Source organism: Lacerta agilis, chromosome 4 (assembly GCF_009819535.1).
Source record: "Lacerta agilis isolate rLacAgi1 chromosome 4, rLacAgi1.pri, whole genome shotgun sequence".
In the NCBI taxonomy this organism is placed as follows: domain Eukaryota; kingdom Metazoa; phylum Chordata; class Lepidosauria; order Squamata; family Lacertidae; genus Lacerta; species Lacerta agilis.
Window position 1 is genome coordinate 55,252,520 of NC_046315.1, and position 19,594 is coordinate 55,272,113.

General features: G+C 42.9%; 1 protein-coding gene across 2 annotated transcripts; it reads left to right on the forward strand.

Moving 5' to 3' along the window:
- The first annotated feature begins 3,707 nt into the window (after window positions 1-3,707).
- On the forward strand, window positions 3,708-12,510 carry FUNDC1 (FUN14 domain containing 1). 2 transcript variants are annotated; one of them, XM_033147127.1, is made up of 5 exons: window positions 3,708-3,799; window positions 7,975-8,131; window positions 9,651-9,726; window positions 10,884-11,012; window positions 11,891-12,510. In XM_033147127.1, the coding sequence occupies exons 1-5, from the start codon at window positions 3,769-3,771 to the stop codon at window positions 11,966-11,968; spliced, it is 471 nt and encodes a 156-aa protein (XP_033003018.1). In that variant the 5' UTR covers window positions 3,708-3,768; the 3' UTR covers window positions 11,969-12,510. The 2 variants fall into 2 exon arrangements, with proteins under 2 accessions (XP_033003018.1, XP_033003019.1); XM_033147128.1 differs by lacking the exon at window positions 3,708-3,799 and adding an exon at window positions 3,806-3,920.
- Window positions 12,511-19,594: the final 7,084 nt, after the last annotated feature.

Genomic DNA, 19,594 nt, shown 5'->3' on the forward strand with positions numbered 1-19,594 from the left:
ACTTTCCCTTCTGGTTTGTCTGGTATGGTATCGTGGCTGTTTGTTGCTCAGCTGTAGAACAGAGCAAGATACATTGGTTTTAATAAGGTTGTGGGGCATGTATGGTGGGAACGTATGGAAGCTCATGGGAGAAATGGACTTTATCACAACCACCTTGGGCAAAGGACTGTAGAGGGTTGAGGACTGGGGTGTCTGAAGGCTGAGTGGTCTGATCCTGCTGTTGGCCCAGCTCCCTTTTATGCTCTTTAAAGGGCTGTTGCCCAATTCTGCAGTCCTTGGCTCCTAATGTGTGGGGAAATAGGAAGGCACTGGGAATGTGTCTTTCAAGCCAGTTTCTCTCTTTTGCTCCCACACCCCTGCCACTGCTTAAACATCTATTCTGATAAACAATTCTGAATATCAGGAAAGCTTGTTTGCTATTTTTTGTGACATTTTGGTTGCTCCAATAAAGGTATGAGCCTATCCCGGCATTTGGGAGCAATACTAAAAAGGGACAGTGTTTCTGTTCTTTATTGTACAATCTCTTGGCTCTTTTGTAGGGGAGTGACTCATGATCTACTAATGTTTGGATTGGCACAGAAAATGTTTTGGGAGCATTTGTATAGCATAGAACATGGTTCCAAGCAGAAGTAACTGCATCAATTTTCCCATGGGAATTGCTTTCTTAAGGCTGTATGTTGCATCTCACTGAAATGCCATCAGAGGAATCTCCTATGTGAAAGGCAATGTATTGAACAACCTGCCACCGTTTCCCCAGAATTATATTAAGTCGGGGCACTGTGGGAAATTAAAAGGATCCAGCCACTTGATGCTTCTTGCGGTCATGGCTAGAAAAAAACATTTAAGGTAGGCCAAAGATAGGCCTTGAGAGCTGGTACAAGGCTTTCAGGTGCAGGTGCTGCCCCTACAATGCCTAATTTTAGCATTACTATTTCCCTCAGGAATTAAAACGGGGGACAGAGATGTTTAGATTTTTAGGGTGGTGAGGGCTATGGGGCAAGACCTTTGGTGAAAGTGGACTTGGGCTATGTGGCACTGTAATAAAGAACATAACATGTTTACAACCATGGTTTCAAGTGATGTTAATTATCATTAAACACCAGGCAGGAATATTATAAAAAGAACTTAATACAACCATGACTGTTTAATTATTTCTAAGTCAAAGTTAGCCACACTTACATCCTTCCTACTGTAATTTTGAAGATCTCTGTTAATGAACTTCTCAAATGATGTGCTCTCACTTTTGGTTGCTTCTTGTGCTTTTGCTAGTTCTGGCCCTTTAGTTGATTTACGGTACTTATCCGTTCATTCACGTGATCAGCAAGAAGGCAATTTAATTCATGGATGAGAAAGAATGAATTGTGGTTGTAATCAGAAGCCTGAGATTAATAATTGCTACTTCACTCCCAAGAAACACCAAAACCAGGTAGAAATAGACTCCTCCAAACAACCAGAAAACAACACTGCATCTGAAAAGTTGATTCCTGGTGTGTGCATTCAGATAATCCAGTGTATGTGTGTGTACAGGAATTTCCTACCCGGCAGCCTGTGAAGTAATATAATGGGCTCTAGTGGATCTCAAGTGGATCTCTCAGTGGCCTTTGACACCATTGACCATAACATCCTTCTGGACCGTCTAGAGGGGCTGGGAGCTTGGGGCACTGTTATACAGTGGTTCTGCTCCTTCCTCCTGGGCCGTGTGGTGGTGGGGGATGAGTGTTCAGACCCCTGGGCTCTCACTTGTGGGGTGCCTCAGGGTTCTGTCCTCTCCCCCATGCTTTTTAATATCTATATGAAGCCGCTGGGAGAGATCATCAGGGGGTTTGGGCTGGGTGTTCATCAGTATGCAGATGATACCCAGCTCTACCTCTCTTTCAAATCAGAACCAGTGAAGGCCATGAAGGTCCTGTGTGAGTGCCTGGAGGCGGTTGGAGGATGGATGACGGCTAACAGTTTGAGGTTGAATCCTGACAAGACAGAAGTACTGTTTTGGGGGGACAGGAGGACGGCAGGTGTGGAAGATTCCCTGGTCCTGAATGGGGTGACTGTGCCCCTGAAGGACCAGGTGCGCAGCCTGGGAGTCATTTTGGACTCACAGCTGTCTATGGAGGCGCAGGTTAATTCTGCGTCCAGGGCAGCTGTCTACCATCTCCATCTGGTACGCAGGCTGAGACCCTACCTGCCCGTGGACTGTCTCACCAGAGTTGTGCATGCTCTGGTTATCTCCCGCTTGGACTACTGCAATGCGCTGTACGTGGGGCTACCTTTGAAGGTGACCCGGAAACTGCAATTAATCTAGAATGCGGCAGCTAGACTGGTGACTGGGAGTGGCTGTTGGGACCACATAACACCGGTCCTGAGAGATCTACATTGGCTCCCAGTACGTTTCTGAGCACAATTCAAAGTGTTGGTGCTGACCTTTAAAGCCCTAAATGGCCTTGGTCCTGTATACCTGAAGGAGCGTCTCCACCCCCATCATTCAGCTCGGACAATGAGATCCAGCACCGAGGGCTTTCTGCGGTTCCCTCACTGCAAGAAGCAAAGCTACAGAGAACCAGGCAGAGGGCCTTCTCGGTAGTGGCGCCCGCTCTGTGGAACTCTCTCCCTTCAGATGTCAAAGAGATAGACAACTACCAGGCATTTAGAGGACATCTGAAGGCAGCCCTGTTTAGGGAAGCTTTTAATGTGTGATATTTTAATGTATTTGATTTTTGTTGGAAGCTGCCCACAGTGGCTGGGGAAATCCAGCCAGATGGGCGGGGTACAAATAATAAATATTATTATTATTATTATTAGTGATCATGTGCTCCTTGCCAAAAGCCTAGTTCAATTCTGTTCCACCTTGCCTCCCACATTGGTGCCCTGGCGAGGCTCATCTAGTGCCTACTCTGGTGTCTTTTTATTGTCCAATCCTTTAAAACTATTTCATTGTCTGTCTTTATTACTTATTTATATACCGCCTTTTTCTTCCAAGGACTTCAAAACGGTATACCTAGTTCTCCTCTCCCCCATTTCAGCCTCACAACAGTCGTGTGCGGTAGGTTAGACCAGTGCTTTTTTCTGGGGGTGTGCAGGGGTAGGCATACCCCAAACATTTTGTGCATCTAAGTTTGGCCTCATTGAGGGGCATTATTTCAATATGAGTAGGAAAATGAGAGTACACTTAAAATTTATTTTTTGGAAAAAAATCACTGGGTTAGAAGGGATGGTGAATGGCCCTAAGACTTGATCTTGCTGCTGCTGATTGGTCTTCACTTGTATTCTGCAATTTCACCAAGTAAACCCGTAAACCAGTCTGTGGCAACACTGCGTTCTACAAACGTTTGGGATTCAGGGAGACCCGCACTGCTCTGCGGCGCTTTGCGCGCTCCAGAAACATGGGGCGGTTGCGCAGCGCTTCGCTTTCACAGCGCCTAAGGAACCCGGATGGTCCGGGTCTCCTGGCAGGCCCTCTTCCTCGGCACACTCCATCCGTTTCGCTTGAGGGAGAAGGGAACTCAAAACCACAACTCCCATAATTCCGCGCGAGTAGCTTTCGCGGCGACGCGACTCCACGACAGCCGGGGGCCCGAGAGGAGTCTTACGAAAACGCCTTTACAGTACTAGTTTTCTCCTCGGGTCGCGCATGCGCTGCTGCCGGAACCCTCGGATTGCTTTTTCCCTGAGTGCGGGGGTGTGTGTGAAATGTTGTAGAGCGGCGAGTGGGCGGAGCAGTTGCGGCTGACTCTCTCTCATCCCCCCCCCCGCCCGCCCTCCCCAGTTGCTAATATGGCGTCTCGGAGAGCTCGCTCCGCCTCAGGTCAGTTGAGAGCCTGGCTTCCTCCAGGGCCGCCTGGCGCAGTTTCCATGGTGCTCGAGCCTCCCAGAGCGGAGATGGCCTGCCTTGTGCATAGAGATGGAGCCGGTTGATGGAGGAGCTGGTCAGTCGTCTCGACTTGGGAGCCCAACTCACCCGCCTCTTCGTGGGCTTCTCTCTGCCCTGCTCTTTCGCCCACCCCCAATCCGTGGGGCTGGGGAGGCCTGGCTGGATGCGCGCGGCTCCAGAGTAGGCGGGGCTTGCGCAGACCCCTTGCCCGAGGGGGCGGAGGGTGGGGGGGCACCAATGCAGAGGGCAGGCTGCCTAGTTAGAGGCGGCGAGGGTCAGGGCGCTTAGGGGTCTCCTCCAGCCAGGGCATTTTCTCGCAGTGCCAGCCTAATCAGGTTTTCTCGGAAGTAAGGCTCTCTGTGCTCCGTGGTTCTCACTTATTTAGTAAGTGTGCTTAAAGGTAAAGGGACCCCTGACTGTTAGGTCCAGTCGCGGACGACTCTGGGGTTGCGGAGCTCATCTTGCTTTAATGGCCGAGGGAGCCGGCGTACAGCTTCCAGGTCATGTGGCCAGCATGACAAAGCCGCTTCTGGCGAACCAGAGCAGCGCACAGAAACGCCGTTTACCTTCCCGCCGGAGTGGTGCCTATTTATCTACTTGCACATTGACTTGTTTTCGAACTGCTAGGTTGGCAGGAGCAGGGACCGAGCAATGGGAGCTCACCACGTTGCGGGGATTCGAACTGCCAACCTTCTGATCAGCAAGCCCTAGGCTCTGTGCTTTAACCCACAGCGCCACCCATGCCAAGTGTGCTTAGGGTTGGCCATAATTACAGTCCTGCTGGGTCAAATTAAAAAATTTGCACCTAGTTTAGGATCAGTGGCTACCCAGATGCCCATAGGGAGCTCACAGTGGGTTGGACTGGATGACCCTTCCGGCTCAACAATTCTATGATTCTGACAAGCAGAGCTTCAAAGCAGTGACCATTTCCAGCTGGTAGTTTCCCAGCAGCTAGCATTCAGACGCATGCTGCTGACCCTGGAGGCTCTGTGGCTTAGAGTAAGGAGTATTAACTTTTGGTGGGTTCATCCAACACTAATTTACTTCAGTCAGAGCCTCATGACACCTTAAAAAAACTAACTGGTGTATTTATTACAGCATAAACTTTAATGGTATAAAGCCCACTTTATTAGATCATCCATGTGGGCTGGAGTCCACAAAAACTTATGGTATAATAAATACATTAGTTAGTTTTCACGGTGCTGTGAGACTCTGATTGTTTTGACTCAGATTTTGACTCTGATTGAGATTTAACACAAAAATTTAACAATGGAAGGCTATCTTGTGATCCAGGATAGTGCAACAATGCGGTGTATTTGCTGGAGAAATTAAGAAGGAGAGGGTTTGGTTTCTCTGAGGAAGCAAAAATACAGTTGCTCTTTTGTCACACTATCCACTCTGTCCCCTAGTCTAGTTCTCAGGTTACTGCTTTTAGGTGTACAACTATTCTTTTCCCTTATGAGTCCCCTAAAAATTTAAAGTGTGGCTGTGATAGGTACTGAAAAGCATATATATCATGCAGGTGTGCCTGTCTGAGAGAAGAGATTGGCTGGCAAACGGGTTTGTTGCTCTACCATGAGTGAAATGACTCTTAGGGTAAGGCTGTGCAGTGGTTAAGGTGTCACATACAGAGAGAAGATGGCTACATGTGGAACAGTTATCATTTGCCATATTTTATATAGGTACTAATTTGAAGTCAGAATAGTAAAGAATTTAAAAGGATAGATTCCTCTGCTCGCTCCATTTGTTCTTGTGGATGAAGTGTGGGTTTTCTAATCAGTGTTAATGAATGGTTGTAGTTATTCTAGATTAAGTAATATTGCATGCAAGCTGTTATGGGTATGTGTTGATGGCTGTCTTTTATTTTATGTTTCATCTCTTCCATCCTTGATGTAGCTGCCTGTGCTTCCAGCTCCATACAACATTTACCTGAATTTTGTCTTTTTCCTGTATGGTAGGGGAAGCCAACTTGGTGCCCTCCAGACATGGTTGGACTCTAGCTCCCTTCAGCCCCAGCCAGCATGATGAGAGGAATGATGAGAGCTGTAGTCCCAACAACACCTTGAAGGCACCATGTTGGCTACCCAAGTTGCATGAGTATTGCCATACTGATGGCAAGAAAGTTGATGCATTGTCTTTGCTGGTCTTGCCCACGTGGGAATCCACACCTGGTGTGTGTGTGTGTGTGTGTGTGTGAGAGAGAGAGAGAGAGAGAGAGAGAGAGAGAGTTAGTAGAGCAAATGTCCTTCCATGGCTCAAAATGAGAAATGGGTGCTCAGCCACTTGCCATGTGTGATGCCACTCCACTCCCCTTTATTCAGAGGTTGCTCCCTTTGGCTGCCTTGCAGCTCTTTGGCCTTTCGTTGCTTTAATTTTGCATAACTGAGGTTAGTGTTACTTACACTTCGAATGACTTAGGGAGAATTCTTTTATTTATAATTTTAAATATTTTAGGTAGGTGTTGAGGAAATGTCAGCTGTGAATGACACTGGAAAGCATAGATAATTTAGGGCTCACACTAAACCCTTGACATTATAAGTTATGGGTATTTTGAGCTCAGACAGAATGGCATTGGTGTCCTTCACCTAATGACCCTAAAAACTTACATCCCAAGGGATCACGTTTGACAGATTTACTGCACAGGAAATGAAGGCTAGTGTTCATTTTCATCCTAGCTCTCTTGATTTTCTTTGCTGTGAAATCTATTTTGAGTATTCTCCCATTATGTTGAAGTACAAAATACAGACTTACTGCTCCACCAATCCATGACATGATTGCCTGACCTTAAAAATTGTGAGATTTCCTTTTTCAATTTCTTTTAAGGAACAACTACTGAAAGTATGTGAAAATCTGGCTGCAGTAGGTGTGTGTGTGTGTATGTATGTGTATGCACACACACACACACACACACACACACGATGCTTATGTGTCTGTGTGCCTTTGGTTTCCCTTTCTTTCTTGCACGGAACTTCTTATGAGTACTTTGGTTGTTGTTGCCATTTCTGCATTTTGGTAACACTGCAAGGATGTGCCTATTTTTGTATGCATGTGTGTTTAATGTGTAAAGAGGAGAACTGGAGGTAAACCTGCAGGTCAAGGCCTTGGAATGGCCATGGAGACTAATGGTAGGACATGTTCAATGATTGCATGTCACTGAAACACATATATCACATGGCAGAAAATGAAGGGTGCTATCTGAAATATTTACAGTATTGTGGCCTTAGTTGACGTGCTAATATTCTGCTTTGTGGATTCCCAAGAGAGTGTTCTCAGATTAGTGCCACATAAGCAAACATTTTATATCCACAACATATATATGCATATCCCATACTTCTTTAACTGAATGGGACCTGTTATCTAATAAGCTTAGAAATCTGTAACTTTTTTTGCCTTTCCATAGTACTCTCAAATTGTACATTAGAATGTATAGCCTTTTTATCTTTATCAGTATTCATATAATTAAGAAAATGCAGTAGGTGAGATCCTGCATAGTGTAAGGAGTCATCTACTTGTGCAACAGGGTTTTCTTTCCTCTCCTGCCCCACAGCCACTCCCAAAATCTGCTGCAGAGGGTGGGGGGACCCTCTAGAACAGATTTGGGGAGCTTGCAATGGGCTGGAGGAGGGAGAAGGAAAAGAGAAACCAGAAGTCCTGTGGTGCAAGCAAGTGGACATCATTGGAACAGGACTTTATTATGACTGCTCCTGTTCTGTGGAACAGCATGCAGCCACTCTCTCCACTTTCGAGAAACCATTGAATACATTTTTGTTTTGTCAAGCTTTCCCAGCTATATGAATGGGTCTCTGCCATAGGTATCCAATTTGTATTGTTTTTAAACTCGCCTCATATTTTTTGTTTTAAAAAGCTGTTCTAATTCGTACACTGCCACAGTATTTATGTGGAAGGAGAGTAATATAAATAATTAGAGTAATATTTCCCAGTTGTTTTTATATAGCTTGCTCTTCCTGAACAGCTGGATTATTAGTGTGTTCAGTTAAATCACTTTCCTCAAGCATATGTTTGTGAATTAGCATTGCTGAGAGCTGCAACGCATTTACTCTTTTTAAGAAAGTGTAGAGGGAAACTAACTATCAATTTCTCTTTTAAAGAGCATGACAGTGATGAGGATTCATACGAAGTACTGGATTTAACAGAATATGCAAGGCGCCATCATTGGTGGAACCGGGTGTTTGGCAGGAATTCTGGACCTATTGTAGAAAAGTATTCTGTAGCTACTCAGATTGTAATGGGTGGCGTATCAGGCTGGTGAGAACCAATTGCTTTTAAATATTGTACTGTAGTGTGTTTTTAATAGATAGAACAATTTTCTTCTGGAAGTATTTTTAAAGTGATATAAATTTTGCATTTCTGCGATCACAATTAACTAGTAAAAGAGGTTTCAAACATTCTTATAAGCAGTTTTCAAAATATCTTGGAAAAGAAATTTTAAGACAGGGCAGGGATGGCACAATTGATTATGAGACTGATTGGAATAGTTGGCTTCTTTAACTGTGACTAAAGATAATGGGTGATATTCAGTGTCAGTTGAATTGGACTGGGCCCACTGAAATCAATGGACTGAAGTTACTTTAGACTAGGCATCCCCAAACTCGGCCCTCCAGATGTTTTGGGACTACAACTCCCGCCACCCCTAGCTAACAGGACCAGTGGTCAGGGATGATGGGAATTGTAGTCCCAAAACATCTGGAGGGCCGAGTTTGGGGGTGCCTGCTTTAGACCAGGCTTCCTCAACCTCGGCCCTCCAGATGTTTTTGGCCTACAACTCCATGATCCCTAGCTAGCAGAACCAGTGGTCAGGGATGATGGGAATTGTAGTCTCAAAACATCTGGAGGGCCGAGGTTGAGGAAGCCTGCTTTAGACCATTGATTTCAATGGACCTACTCTGAGTGTGACTTCATACTTTTATATTTACACCTTGCAACCTACAAATGCTTACAAATGAGGTATTATAGTTCAGTATTTATTTAATTAACTTCGGTTTCATTAAAAGATTTGGAAATAAAAGTGGGTTGGTAAAGTGAAACCACCCTCCTGTGGTACTGTAATGTTGCTGTTCAGAATGCAAAATAAAATAGAGCTAGATATTAAGGATTGTTCAAAGACTAGGTAGAAAAAATAATCTTTACAAGTGCCACAGCATTAAGGGACCTAAAAAGAAAGTATTCAAAATAGTGGTGTAAATTATATTATGACAAATGCAGTTTATATCCATCAGCATCTTTATTACAGATTAGTTTGATCAACAGGATCCACCTATAGAAGTTAACAATTAACTGATTGCATGCAGTAATGTCATGTGGGCTTATTTATTCAGGAAAGTAGATTCTAGCCTCATATTTTGCAAAGACCACTAAATCATATCTCTTGTTGTGCTGTTAGTCTCATGTTGCTGTGTCTGGGTTGCCAATGAGAATAATGAGAGTTCCTGCATATTTCTTACCCCATGAGATTCTACACTTGCCAACAGTATTCAGTTAGGGAGTTTCAAAATGCACAATCTTGAGCATGAAAATGAGAATTCTGGAACACAGTAACCAATTATCAGATTATCCTCATTGCCTATTCTCCTGTGCACATTTACTTGAAAGTAAATATGTTGTGAGCCCAGTAAGTATGCACAGTTTGACAACTCAGACTGTAATCCAATAACACTTTCCTAGGAATAAACCCTATTGAACTTAGAGTTTCTTAGTTCTGAGTAGACGTGTATAAGATTGCACTGTTAATTTGTCTTTTCCTTCCCCCCCCCCTCTTTCCTCCAAGGTGTGCAGGATTTTTATTCCAGAAGGTTGGAAAACTTGCAGCGACTGCAGTAGGCGGCGGCTTTCTTTTGCTACAAGTATGCAGACTTTAATTATTTAGAAAGTGTTATGATTTGAATATAGGCAAGTTAACTGCTCAGCAAACAGAAAGGGAAGTGGAGGCTGTAATAACAGCTGAATGGTTTTGCATAAAGTGGTCCCTGGAAGGTATTTCCCAGATCCCCTCCTGTTGGTGCAGCTCTGCTAAAATCCATGTGAGAAAAACCACAAAGTGCCCACAATAAAACGTTAGAGTTTGGGTTGAAGAAGTGTTGGTCGGTGTATCTATCTCATTTACATACGCACACTTTAAAAATTTAAGTCTCAGTGAAAATCGCATTATGCTCATTTTGTAAATATGACTACACAACGTGAACATTGTTACCTTGTAACATCTAGCATTAGGAGTTTTAATGTCCCTTATTTAAGTATGAGACATTAAGTGGGGTATTCTGTAAAATATAACATAGCTCTGGCCAGGGTGGAATGTGGAAGGCATCTTTTGGGGGGGGGGGCATTTCTCCTCATAGTTTTAAGCCCTACCCCCGTTGAAACCAGTGTTGGGCATGAGGAATAACCGTGACAGTTTCAGGCTGGCTCAGTTAAGGAGACTGACAAGGAAGAGAGGGCTTTGGATCCAGCATTCCAGGGCAATATGATATGCCCCAGAATGCTGCTTAATGAGTCCCACTGCTGGTGGTACTTCTGTGCCTGTTCAGCTCTGTGTGGATGTACCAAGTGCATCCAGTGTGGACGGACCATCCAAGTAGTACAGCTTTTCCTTGCAAGTGGAGCCACACTTGCACCCCATCCTAAATGCCTCTCCTCCCCGCAGCAAGCTGGCTTTCAGCAAGGATTAGGATTCCCGTATTTATCGGTAAATGTACCATTAAAGTCATTATGACTGTAAGCCAAAAATAGATTCTGTAAACAAACTGATAGGTTTTAAGTGGCATGCCCATAAATACAATTCTAGCCTTTAAATATTTATTGCAGTCTCTCTGCTGATTTATCTTAAAATTAAAAGTTTAAAGATATATACAGTCTACTAGGGGAGTTATGTTGTTACAAAATGTGGGAGGTGACCTATTTTTAGCAGATAATAGTTTCCTAAATGAGTACATTTCCTTAAATGCATTCAGAATTTTTTTTTTATGTTCTAGCTCCTCAGATGTCTGTCTCTTACTTTTCCTAGATTGCTAGTCATAGTGGCTATGTACAGGTGGACTGGAAAAGGGTTGAAAAAGATGTAAACAAAGCAAAGAAGCAACTCAAAAAACGAGCAAACAAGGCAGCTCCTGAAATCAACACATTGATTGAGGAGGTAAAGCATGTCTTACTTGCTTTTGAATATTGATTTTGCTGCAGCCTTGATGTGATGTTGGGTTTCCAAGTTTTCCGCATCTTAACAACCTATGGGAAAAGGGGTGCTGAGTAAAACTTTGGGCTGCACACTTCAAGTGCTGTGCCCTAGAAGGCCTTTACTTTACCCTGGACTTCAGCAAGAAGGGAGGGAATGCAGTACCCCCCCCCCCATGGGAAGGGTCCTTCACTTGGGTATATTGTCTGACTTGAATGTTTGACTGTTCGGTGCCTGGATGCCTTTTGATTGGTTCTATAGCATATTTTATTTATTCAGTCTATCTGACTATCTTCCATTGGCCTTAAAGAGTCAGATGTCTATATCCATGAAACAATTATATTTCCTTAGAAATAGGTTTTTATTTGAGAACAAATGCCACCTTAAAAAAACTAACAAATGTACTTTGGCATAAACTCTGGTGTATGAAATGCACAAAACTGTATGCCACAATACATTTGTTAGCCTCTTAAAGGTGCCTAAGGACTGTAGATTTTCTTGCAACAGGCTACCCCTCTGGAATTTTTATTTAGGGGTTCATTATTTAAAGTATTTATGATAAAACGCTTTAAAGCATTTGAAATGTCACAGGGTGGTTGCAGATGCCTTCTACACAAGCATTATGGACTTATAATTCAAGACTAAGGTAGACAGTTCCTTTTTAAAACAATGAACAATCTTTCCACAACTAACAAAGCTCTACCTAGAGCTATATTCCACAATATTCTGTAACTCTGATGGTTATCCAAGTGCAAAAATTATTTGTTTATTTTAAAAATGGATTTTTGTTTTTGCTGTAATGCTATTTCCACAGTCTATAGTGAACTCTCTTTCCTTTTCAGTCAACAGAATTCCTTAAACAGAACATAGTTGTATCTGGCGGGTTTGTCGGAGGCTTCTTGTTGGGCCTTGCATCTTAAGGACATTTCTCTTCCTGCTGGCTTAACCATGATAATGAAGAAGGGTAGCAACACACAGTTCTTAAGTGAGGCAGTCTGAGTCGCTCTCTAATCACTCCAGAGCAAGATGGATGGATTTGCCAGACAAATCTTGAGTATTTTGCATTTTAGGCTTTTGCCTCCTTAAGCTCGCTGAAACAGGTTTGCTGAAAAAATCTACAGTGTTTTTGCATAGCATTCCTGAAAGAACAAGAACTGGCTAACTTTTGTCATAATTTTTATTATTGTATCTCCATGCAGAATTCAGCATATTTAATAAGCTATCTTTTGGCTCTACATCTTTTTTCCAATTTTAGGGATATATTTTTATTATTGTTTAAGACAATCCCGTGCTGTGTTTAATCATGCCTATGACTAAATGTGTATATTGTGCTTGAAGCGCAGAACTAGCCATCTTCTGTAGAAACCACTGCAATAAAAATAATCTATACATCAGTAATATCTTTTTGCAAAGATGAAATAACAAGCAATTGTGAACCTATTAAAGAGTGAAGATCAATCAATGTCTGATCTTTGCTTTCGTGTGTTTTCATATGTTGTATCAACTTGATGTGGTTCCATCATCAATCACACAAGCAGAATGTGGGCAATAGCAAATGTAAAAATCAGAGGAATAGAGGATCGTTTATAAGCAAATTGCAGGAATCACCCATTTCCAGGAAACATTTTAGTGGTAGCAGCTTTTAGGATTGCTCCAGGAACAGCTTCAAGATGCAAACAAGTGTCCAGTGGAGAAATATATATGAAAAGATCCATATGTGCAGCCAGGCTGTACAGTTTACTTTCTCGGGTGCAGTACAGTGAGGGAGCATTCTTAGAAAGCTGGCTTGGTCAGGACAAGTGGTGTTGGAAACTGCTGCCAGTATACTGGGAAGACAAGGAGCAAGTGTTCAAAATACAAAAGGAGATACGCATGTGTATAATGGACTTGCAAGCAAAGATACAGTAAATGGACCAGTGACCAAGGATGCAGCTAAAACTGTGATTTGTGTATGTAAGAGTTGGCTTCTTCCCTGCTTCCCTGTGGGCGTTTAGCTTCAGCAGGGGGACCCAAGAGTTCCAAATCACACACACTTTTTTAACCCTTGGAAGCTAAATAAGGATTAGCTGATAACTCTGGGAAGCTGTAGTTCCAGTATCCAAGAGGACATGTAATGGTTGAGAGTGCAAACTTGCAACAAACCAAGAATCTTCTGCCAAAGGGCTTGTACAGATCAAACTACAGGCCAATTTTTTTTAAGTCTACTGTACTCTCCAGCTCACAGTGATATTAAAGGCTACTGCCCCATTCTCTATTCTAGTGCTGCCGCTGAGTTACACAGTGCTTGTGAAGATGAAAAGAAGAAAGAAAGAAGAAAAAAACCATCTGATGCCTTTGCTTAAAAGTTTTCCAGTTTCATATGCCACTTTTGCTGGGCACTCTTCGCTTTTTGGTTCTTTGGAGTTTACTGGTCCTCACTTGCATTTGCTTCTGTCTTGCAATACATTAGCAAATACTTTAGAATAATATAGCGTTGTTTTCCCAGTTCTGGTCTCTGTTACTGTCCCTCAGGACTCCATTCTTGGCCACCTTTTCTCTCTATGGTTTCTTTCAGACTTGATTAATTTATTTTGGCCTGCAGTATCATTGTGATGCTAATGAGAATTCAGCTATTTCTCTCCTCTTCCTCTGCTCATTCCAACTGTCTTACAGTTATTTCTATTTGGATATTGGATAATGATTTTAAAATACTCAAAGGAGAAAATTTGTGCCATCATCGCCCCCACCAAACCAATGGTTGGAACTCATGATAGGAACCTGGATAGCTCAGTTGGTTAGAGCACAGTGCTGATAAGGCCAAGGTTGAAGGTTTCATCCCCATATAGGACAGCTGCATGTTCCTGTATTGCACGGGGTTGGACTAGTTCAGGCATCCCCAACATTCGGCTCTCCAGATGTTTTGGACTACAATTCCCATCATCCCTGACCACTGGTCCTGTTAGCTAGGGATCATGGGAGTTGTAGGCCAAAACATCTGGAGGGCCACAGGTTAGGGATGTCTGGACTAGTTGGTCTTCAAGGTCCATTCCAACTCTACAATTCTATGATTCTATGTCCCTCCAGTTGCTGGACTCTATTTAGTATCGGCTGCAACCAACATTAGCAATGGATGATAGGTGTTGTAGTCCAACAACATCTGAAAGGCAACAGATGTCGTTCCCCTGCTCTAAACACTTACTTTGTTATCCTTCCCCTTCATAAGATAACACCCTTCTTCAGTTTCTCAGCAAGTTAAGACCTTAGGGGTGATAGCCCTTTCATTCTTGCATCACATTTCTCCTCTGGTTAATATCAGCTTGCAGGCATCCCATAGGCATCTGGTTTGCCACTGTGAGAACAGAGTGCTAGAATAGATCAACCTTTGGCTTGATCCAGCAGGGCTCTTATTTTGTAAGAACTTGGAATGTTAGTTCAGCTCCCAAGTATTAAAAATTACAAAACATGTAAAGGTAATATTTTATGATGGACCTACACCACAAAAAGATACAGGTAGTTGATTAATAAATGCTTATTTTTTTGTAGTTACTGAAAACCTTGAAGTGTATACCACCACCCCTGGAATAAATTATTCTAAAATATCAATTGCAATAAAATGAAATATTTCAAAATACAAGCTATGAAATCCCTGGAGCCTGAAGTTGCAGGAACAGGAGACAGAACTTTAAGGATTTTGCTTCATAACTGCAATATCCCAGAAATTGGGATATGGTTTCTTGGAGAGGAAGTTGAATTTGGAAATCCTTATAAAGAGCAAATAGGCAGTTAGTACTACTGCTAGTTAATGAAGCACGAGGACTAGGTTGATCAGTATTCTCCAATGGGCTTCAAATGGAGAGAAGTCTGTAATCTTTTAATTAACATTCATTTATTGCCCCGAGGAGCTCAGTTCAGCAGTGATGGATCTATGGCTGCAGACCACCTGCTGAGCATTATTTTGCAGGGATTTGAACTTGTTTGAACCCAATACTTAGCCGCTGCACCATCCAGGCCGACTGATGGTGAAACACATGCACACACACATTTGAATTCCACATTCTTTCATCTTATGGAGTAGTAGCTGCCTTGACTTGTATGCATCAAAGCAGAGAAATGGATTCCTGATTGGCTACTCCACCATCGCCATCTGTCCATACTAATGTTCCCAATTGAAGGTATGAAAGGCTGCTGTACGATCCTGTATTTTAGCTGTAAATCTTTCAGTAGAAAGCTGTTCTCTTGGTGGTTGTGACAATCTCTGTTAAAGTAGAAGGATACATCTGTTGTGTCATGTTCCAAGATTTTTAGGGTTGGAAGGGAAAGAACTTCCATCTTCCTGTGATATTTTGCATCTTTTGGAAATTGGTCTTAATCTCTTAGAAATTACATGTTAACTGTGCCATTTTCAAAAGTTTAGATTTAGCAAGTAAGACATTTCCATTTCATGACATACTTGCCTTTTTCAATGAGGAAAGGCGCTGACATTCTAAGGCGTTTCTTACGTTGAGCAATGAGTTTGAGAAAGAAGCATTCAAAGAAATAAGACAAAACCATCATGTTTTGGAATCAGTGAAACAAATCTGGTTACTAGATATTGGCTTCTGAGCACAGCTGCTTTTTGTTTTTTGTTTTTTTCTAATCTTGGGTCATTCAGATTACCACATTTACCACTTGATCCACATGTGAAGGAAGTACTTGGATTTAAGTTGATTTAGCCCAATTGAAGCCGACGGATTAAACTGACAGAGTTCCAAGTACTAGTTTAATTGGGCTGTGGACTGTGTAGAAATCACTCATTCTGACTGTAGATAGAAAATCTATTGTATTAATAGGCACACTTTACTTGAAAAACCCTTACGTTGTTCAGCAACAAGACGGATATGCCCTTGCAAGTTCAATCAAGGATTCTGATTACGTCAAAATGTGTAGACCCTGAGTTCATTGGGTATGATTCATGGCTTATAAGTGACACTGATAAATGAAGTGCAAAATTAATGTCTGACATGTGCTTTCTTGGGAAACACAATGTTGTTCTTCCAGAGTGGGATGAGGCTGGTAATAAATCTTTTACAGGACCAATTGTTGAGCTTCACTGTTTCCATTCATTTTGCGAGACTCGCTTACAACTCCTGCGGAAACCTCAATGCAATTAATGGCGGTTTTACAGTGACAGTGCTCTCTGTGCCCCCAACTTGTGTCTTTTGCATAAAATGGCGAAATCAAGAAGTGTAAAAAATGTCAGAGGTACAAAGTTGCAGTCTTCCTGGATAACATTAATGATTCCACCAGCATGATAATTTACTAAAGTTATTTACAATTGAAATAATTTTCTCCCCGGATGCATAAGAAGAGAGGGCTACTCCTCCTGAATAAGACCATGGGTACATCTAGGCCTGCATCTTAGTAGTCAATTAAATGCGTCCAGCAAGTCCCCAAACAGGGCTCAAATGTAACAGTCCTCCCCTGCGGTTTCCCCTCCGGCAATGGGCATCAACAGGGGGGAGCCCCCCTCCAGCTGAACCATAATCTCTATATCCCCAGGTTTCATGAAACCATTCTCCTTTTTAGCAGTTCAGATTTATGATACGGAACCAGTGCTACAGTCTACTGCAGCCCACGCCTTGCACACTGTAGATAGGGTCACTTCCTCCAACTATTGTTCCAACTATCTGAGAATTATATGGGCTATCAAGGCCCATGAGTCCTTGCCAGTGTCCTGTTCACACATTTTTGACAATTGATGGGAAGGATTGCTAACTCCACATTGGGCGCAGATGTGTGGTGGAATGTGTGGTATACGGGCCTATCTGTATGGATTCCATGACTTGCTTCTATTTCATGATCGCAATGCTCTGATTAACTCCAATGTTAGTTAACGTTGCCCTCCATGTTGCTTTCATGCATAATCCAGCTTTCTAATTTCAATGCCTGCCTAACCCCCCCCCTCGCTCTTTTATTGAAGCAGCAGAAAAACAAATCTTTAATTAAAATTGTGATTGAAAGAGTTGCCGAGCTTGGCAGAGGCAAAAGCCCCTCGATTTCAGGTTGATGGTATCACATTAAAAAGAAAGCAGGTCATGCGTGCCACAGCTGAAGCCACAGCTAGTCTTGGGCACAAACTGCTGTGAGTCATGTTTGTAATGACAGTGAGCAGTGTAATGTATTAATTGAATCTCTCACCAATTTAATTTTCAATTGACAAGCTAGTCTGCTTGAATAAAATTATGTAATAGGAAGGGAAGGGCAAAAAACAGCTGACATTAACACTTCACTGATAATCTACCACATACACACACCACACACACAGGAGAAAAATCTTGCCCATTTATTAACCTGCATCATGGCTGCTGACAGGAGTGAGATCCTGTCAGCTCAGAGATCTGCAGTGGCTGCTGATTTGTTATCAGGCCAAGTTCAAGATGTTACTGTTAGGGTAGAAAGCCCTTAATGATTTGGGCTGATTACCTGAAGTTTACCAGCTTACCCCATTCCTGCAGCTCCTACACACTGGAACTCACTACCCAGGTGCTTTCACCGTATACTTTTCGATGCCAACTAAAAACATTTTTACATGTCTTTTAACCTGTAATGCTAGCTAATAATGTATATTTCTTAACTGTTGATTTTATTCATATTGTGATTATTATTTTTGAAAATCTGTTTTTAACTTGGATTTTTATTGACAATTTGTATCTTACATTACTTGCAAACTGCTTAGAGGTTTTATTTACAATTAAGCAGTGTATAGTTGTTGTTGTTGTTGTTTAAATGCAACAAATAGTCATAGAAGGCTGAGAACTTGAGCCTCGAGACTTTGAAGCGGAGGCCATGGTTGGAGCAGCTCCAATGGTACTCTCCCTTAACATTAGAAATGGAGATCTATTCACCATGTCTCTCGGTGTGGGCTCCACTAGCTAGACAGGGGACCAAGTAGGGAATGTGGATGCCAGCTTTTGCCCTTTTGTACTTTTTCTGCACATCTGCAAAGTCTCAGTTATGAAATCATGTAGAAACAGATCAAAGCCCTGGTGGGCATAGGGGTGGCGATTAGTCGGCTCCCTACTCTACCTCCAGCTTGGAACTTGGACACATGATGTCTGTGTGCACATACAGAGTTAAAACCTTATTAGTCTAATTGTGCGTGCGTGCATGCGGAAAATCATCACATATTTTAATACAGTGGAACCTCGATTTACGTACAGCTCTACTTACGTACGATTCCAGTTACGACCTTCAGTAGGTGCTTCAACTTACAAGCTTTCCTCTAGATACTAACAGAGGCCTTGCCAGCAGCCCAGAGCTTGCCCAGCTAGCTGTGGGACAGCGCTGGGACCTCTGCTGCCAGGGGGAGGGCCCCTATCCCACTCCCAAAGCTGTGGAAGAGGTAGGCTACCGCCTGCAAGAGGCACAGCAGTGCGCACTGCAGCCCCAAACCTCGCCGAGGAACTAACCTGAGGAAGTCCAGAGAAGAACCTGGTCTGGCAAGGAAAAAAAGTGACCCTGGCCAAAGTGAATCAGCTCTTTACTGACCCTTGCCCCACCCCCAGCTTGTAGCCAGGTAAGCCCACCCACCCTCAGTGCACGTAAGAAAGAAAATAAATGTAATTTTTTTCATCTACAGTACTATCTTATTTATTTTATAGTACAGTACATAAAGAAGGCTGATCGCCGAAGAATTGATGCTTTTGAATTATGGTGCTGGAGGAGACTCTTGAGAGTCCCATGGACTGCAAGAAGATCAAACCTATCCATTCTCAAAGAAATCAGCCCTGAGTGCTCACTAGAAGGACAGATCCTGAAGTTGAGGCTCCAGTACTTTGGCCACCTCATGAGAAGAGAAGACTCCCTAGAAAAGACCCTGATGTTGGGAAAGATGGAGGGCACAAGGAGAAGGGGACGACAGAGGATGAGATGGTTGGACAGTGTTCTCGAAGCTACTAACACGAGTCTGGCCAAACTGCGAGAGGCAGTGAAGGATAGGCGTGCCTGGCGTGCTCTGGTCCATGGCGTCACGAAGAGTCGGACACGACTGAATGACTGAACAACAACAACACAGTACATTGATTATTGCCTTCATTTTATGGATCTATGGTCTCGTTAGACAGTAAAATCCGTATTAAATTGCTGTTTTAGGGGGGTGTTTTTCATTGTCTAGAACGGATCAATTCACTTTTCCATTACTTTCTATGGAAAAGTGCTCCTTTACTTATGTACATTTCTATTTATGACTCGACCTCCGGAAAGGATTATGGTTGTAAGTAGAGGTTCCGCTGTATAGCCAAAGTGGTGCCCTATAGATGTTGTGAACTACAACTCCCATCACCCCTGACCTTTGTCAATGCAAGTTGAGCCTGATGGGAATTGTTGTCTGCAGCCTCTTGGGTTCACCATGTTAGCTACCCCTATCTTTGAGGTCTATCATCTTCCAGAGCCCCCTGGAAACAAAAGACTCCAAAGCCCTCTTAATACATCACACTCCTGTTGGGCACTCACATGTTAAAAGGAGGAATGGGGTGGCTACTACCCTTTCTCTCACTATCCATGCATCAAATGCAGCTGCTTTTGTGTAC

Excerpts from the sequence above, each read along its gene's own strand:
- FUNDC1 (XM_033147127.1), top strand. The coding sequence starts at position 3,769 with ATGGCGTCTCGGAGAGCTCGCTCCGCCTCAG. Across the intron at positions 3,800-7,974 it reads GAGAGCTCGCTCCGCCTCAG|AGCATGACAGTGATGAGGAT; the intron begins GTCAGTTGAGAG and ends TCTCTTTTAAAG. Across the intron at positions 8,132-9,650 it reads ATGGGTGGCGTATCAGGCTG|GTGTGCAGGATTTTTATTCC; the intron begins GTGAGAACCAAT and ends CTTTCCTCCAAG.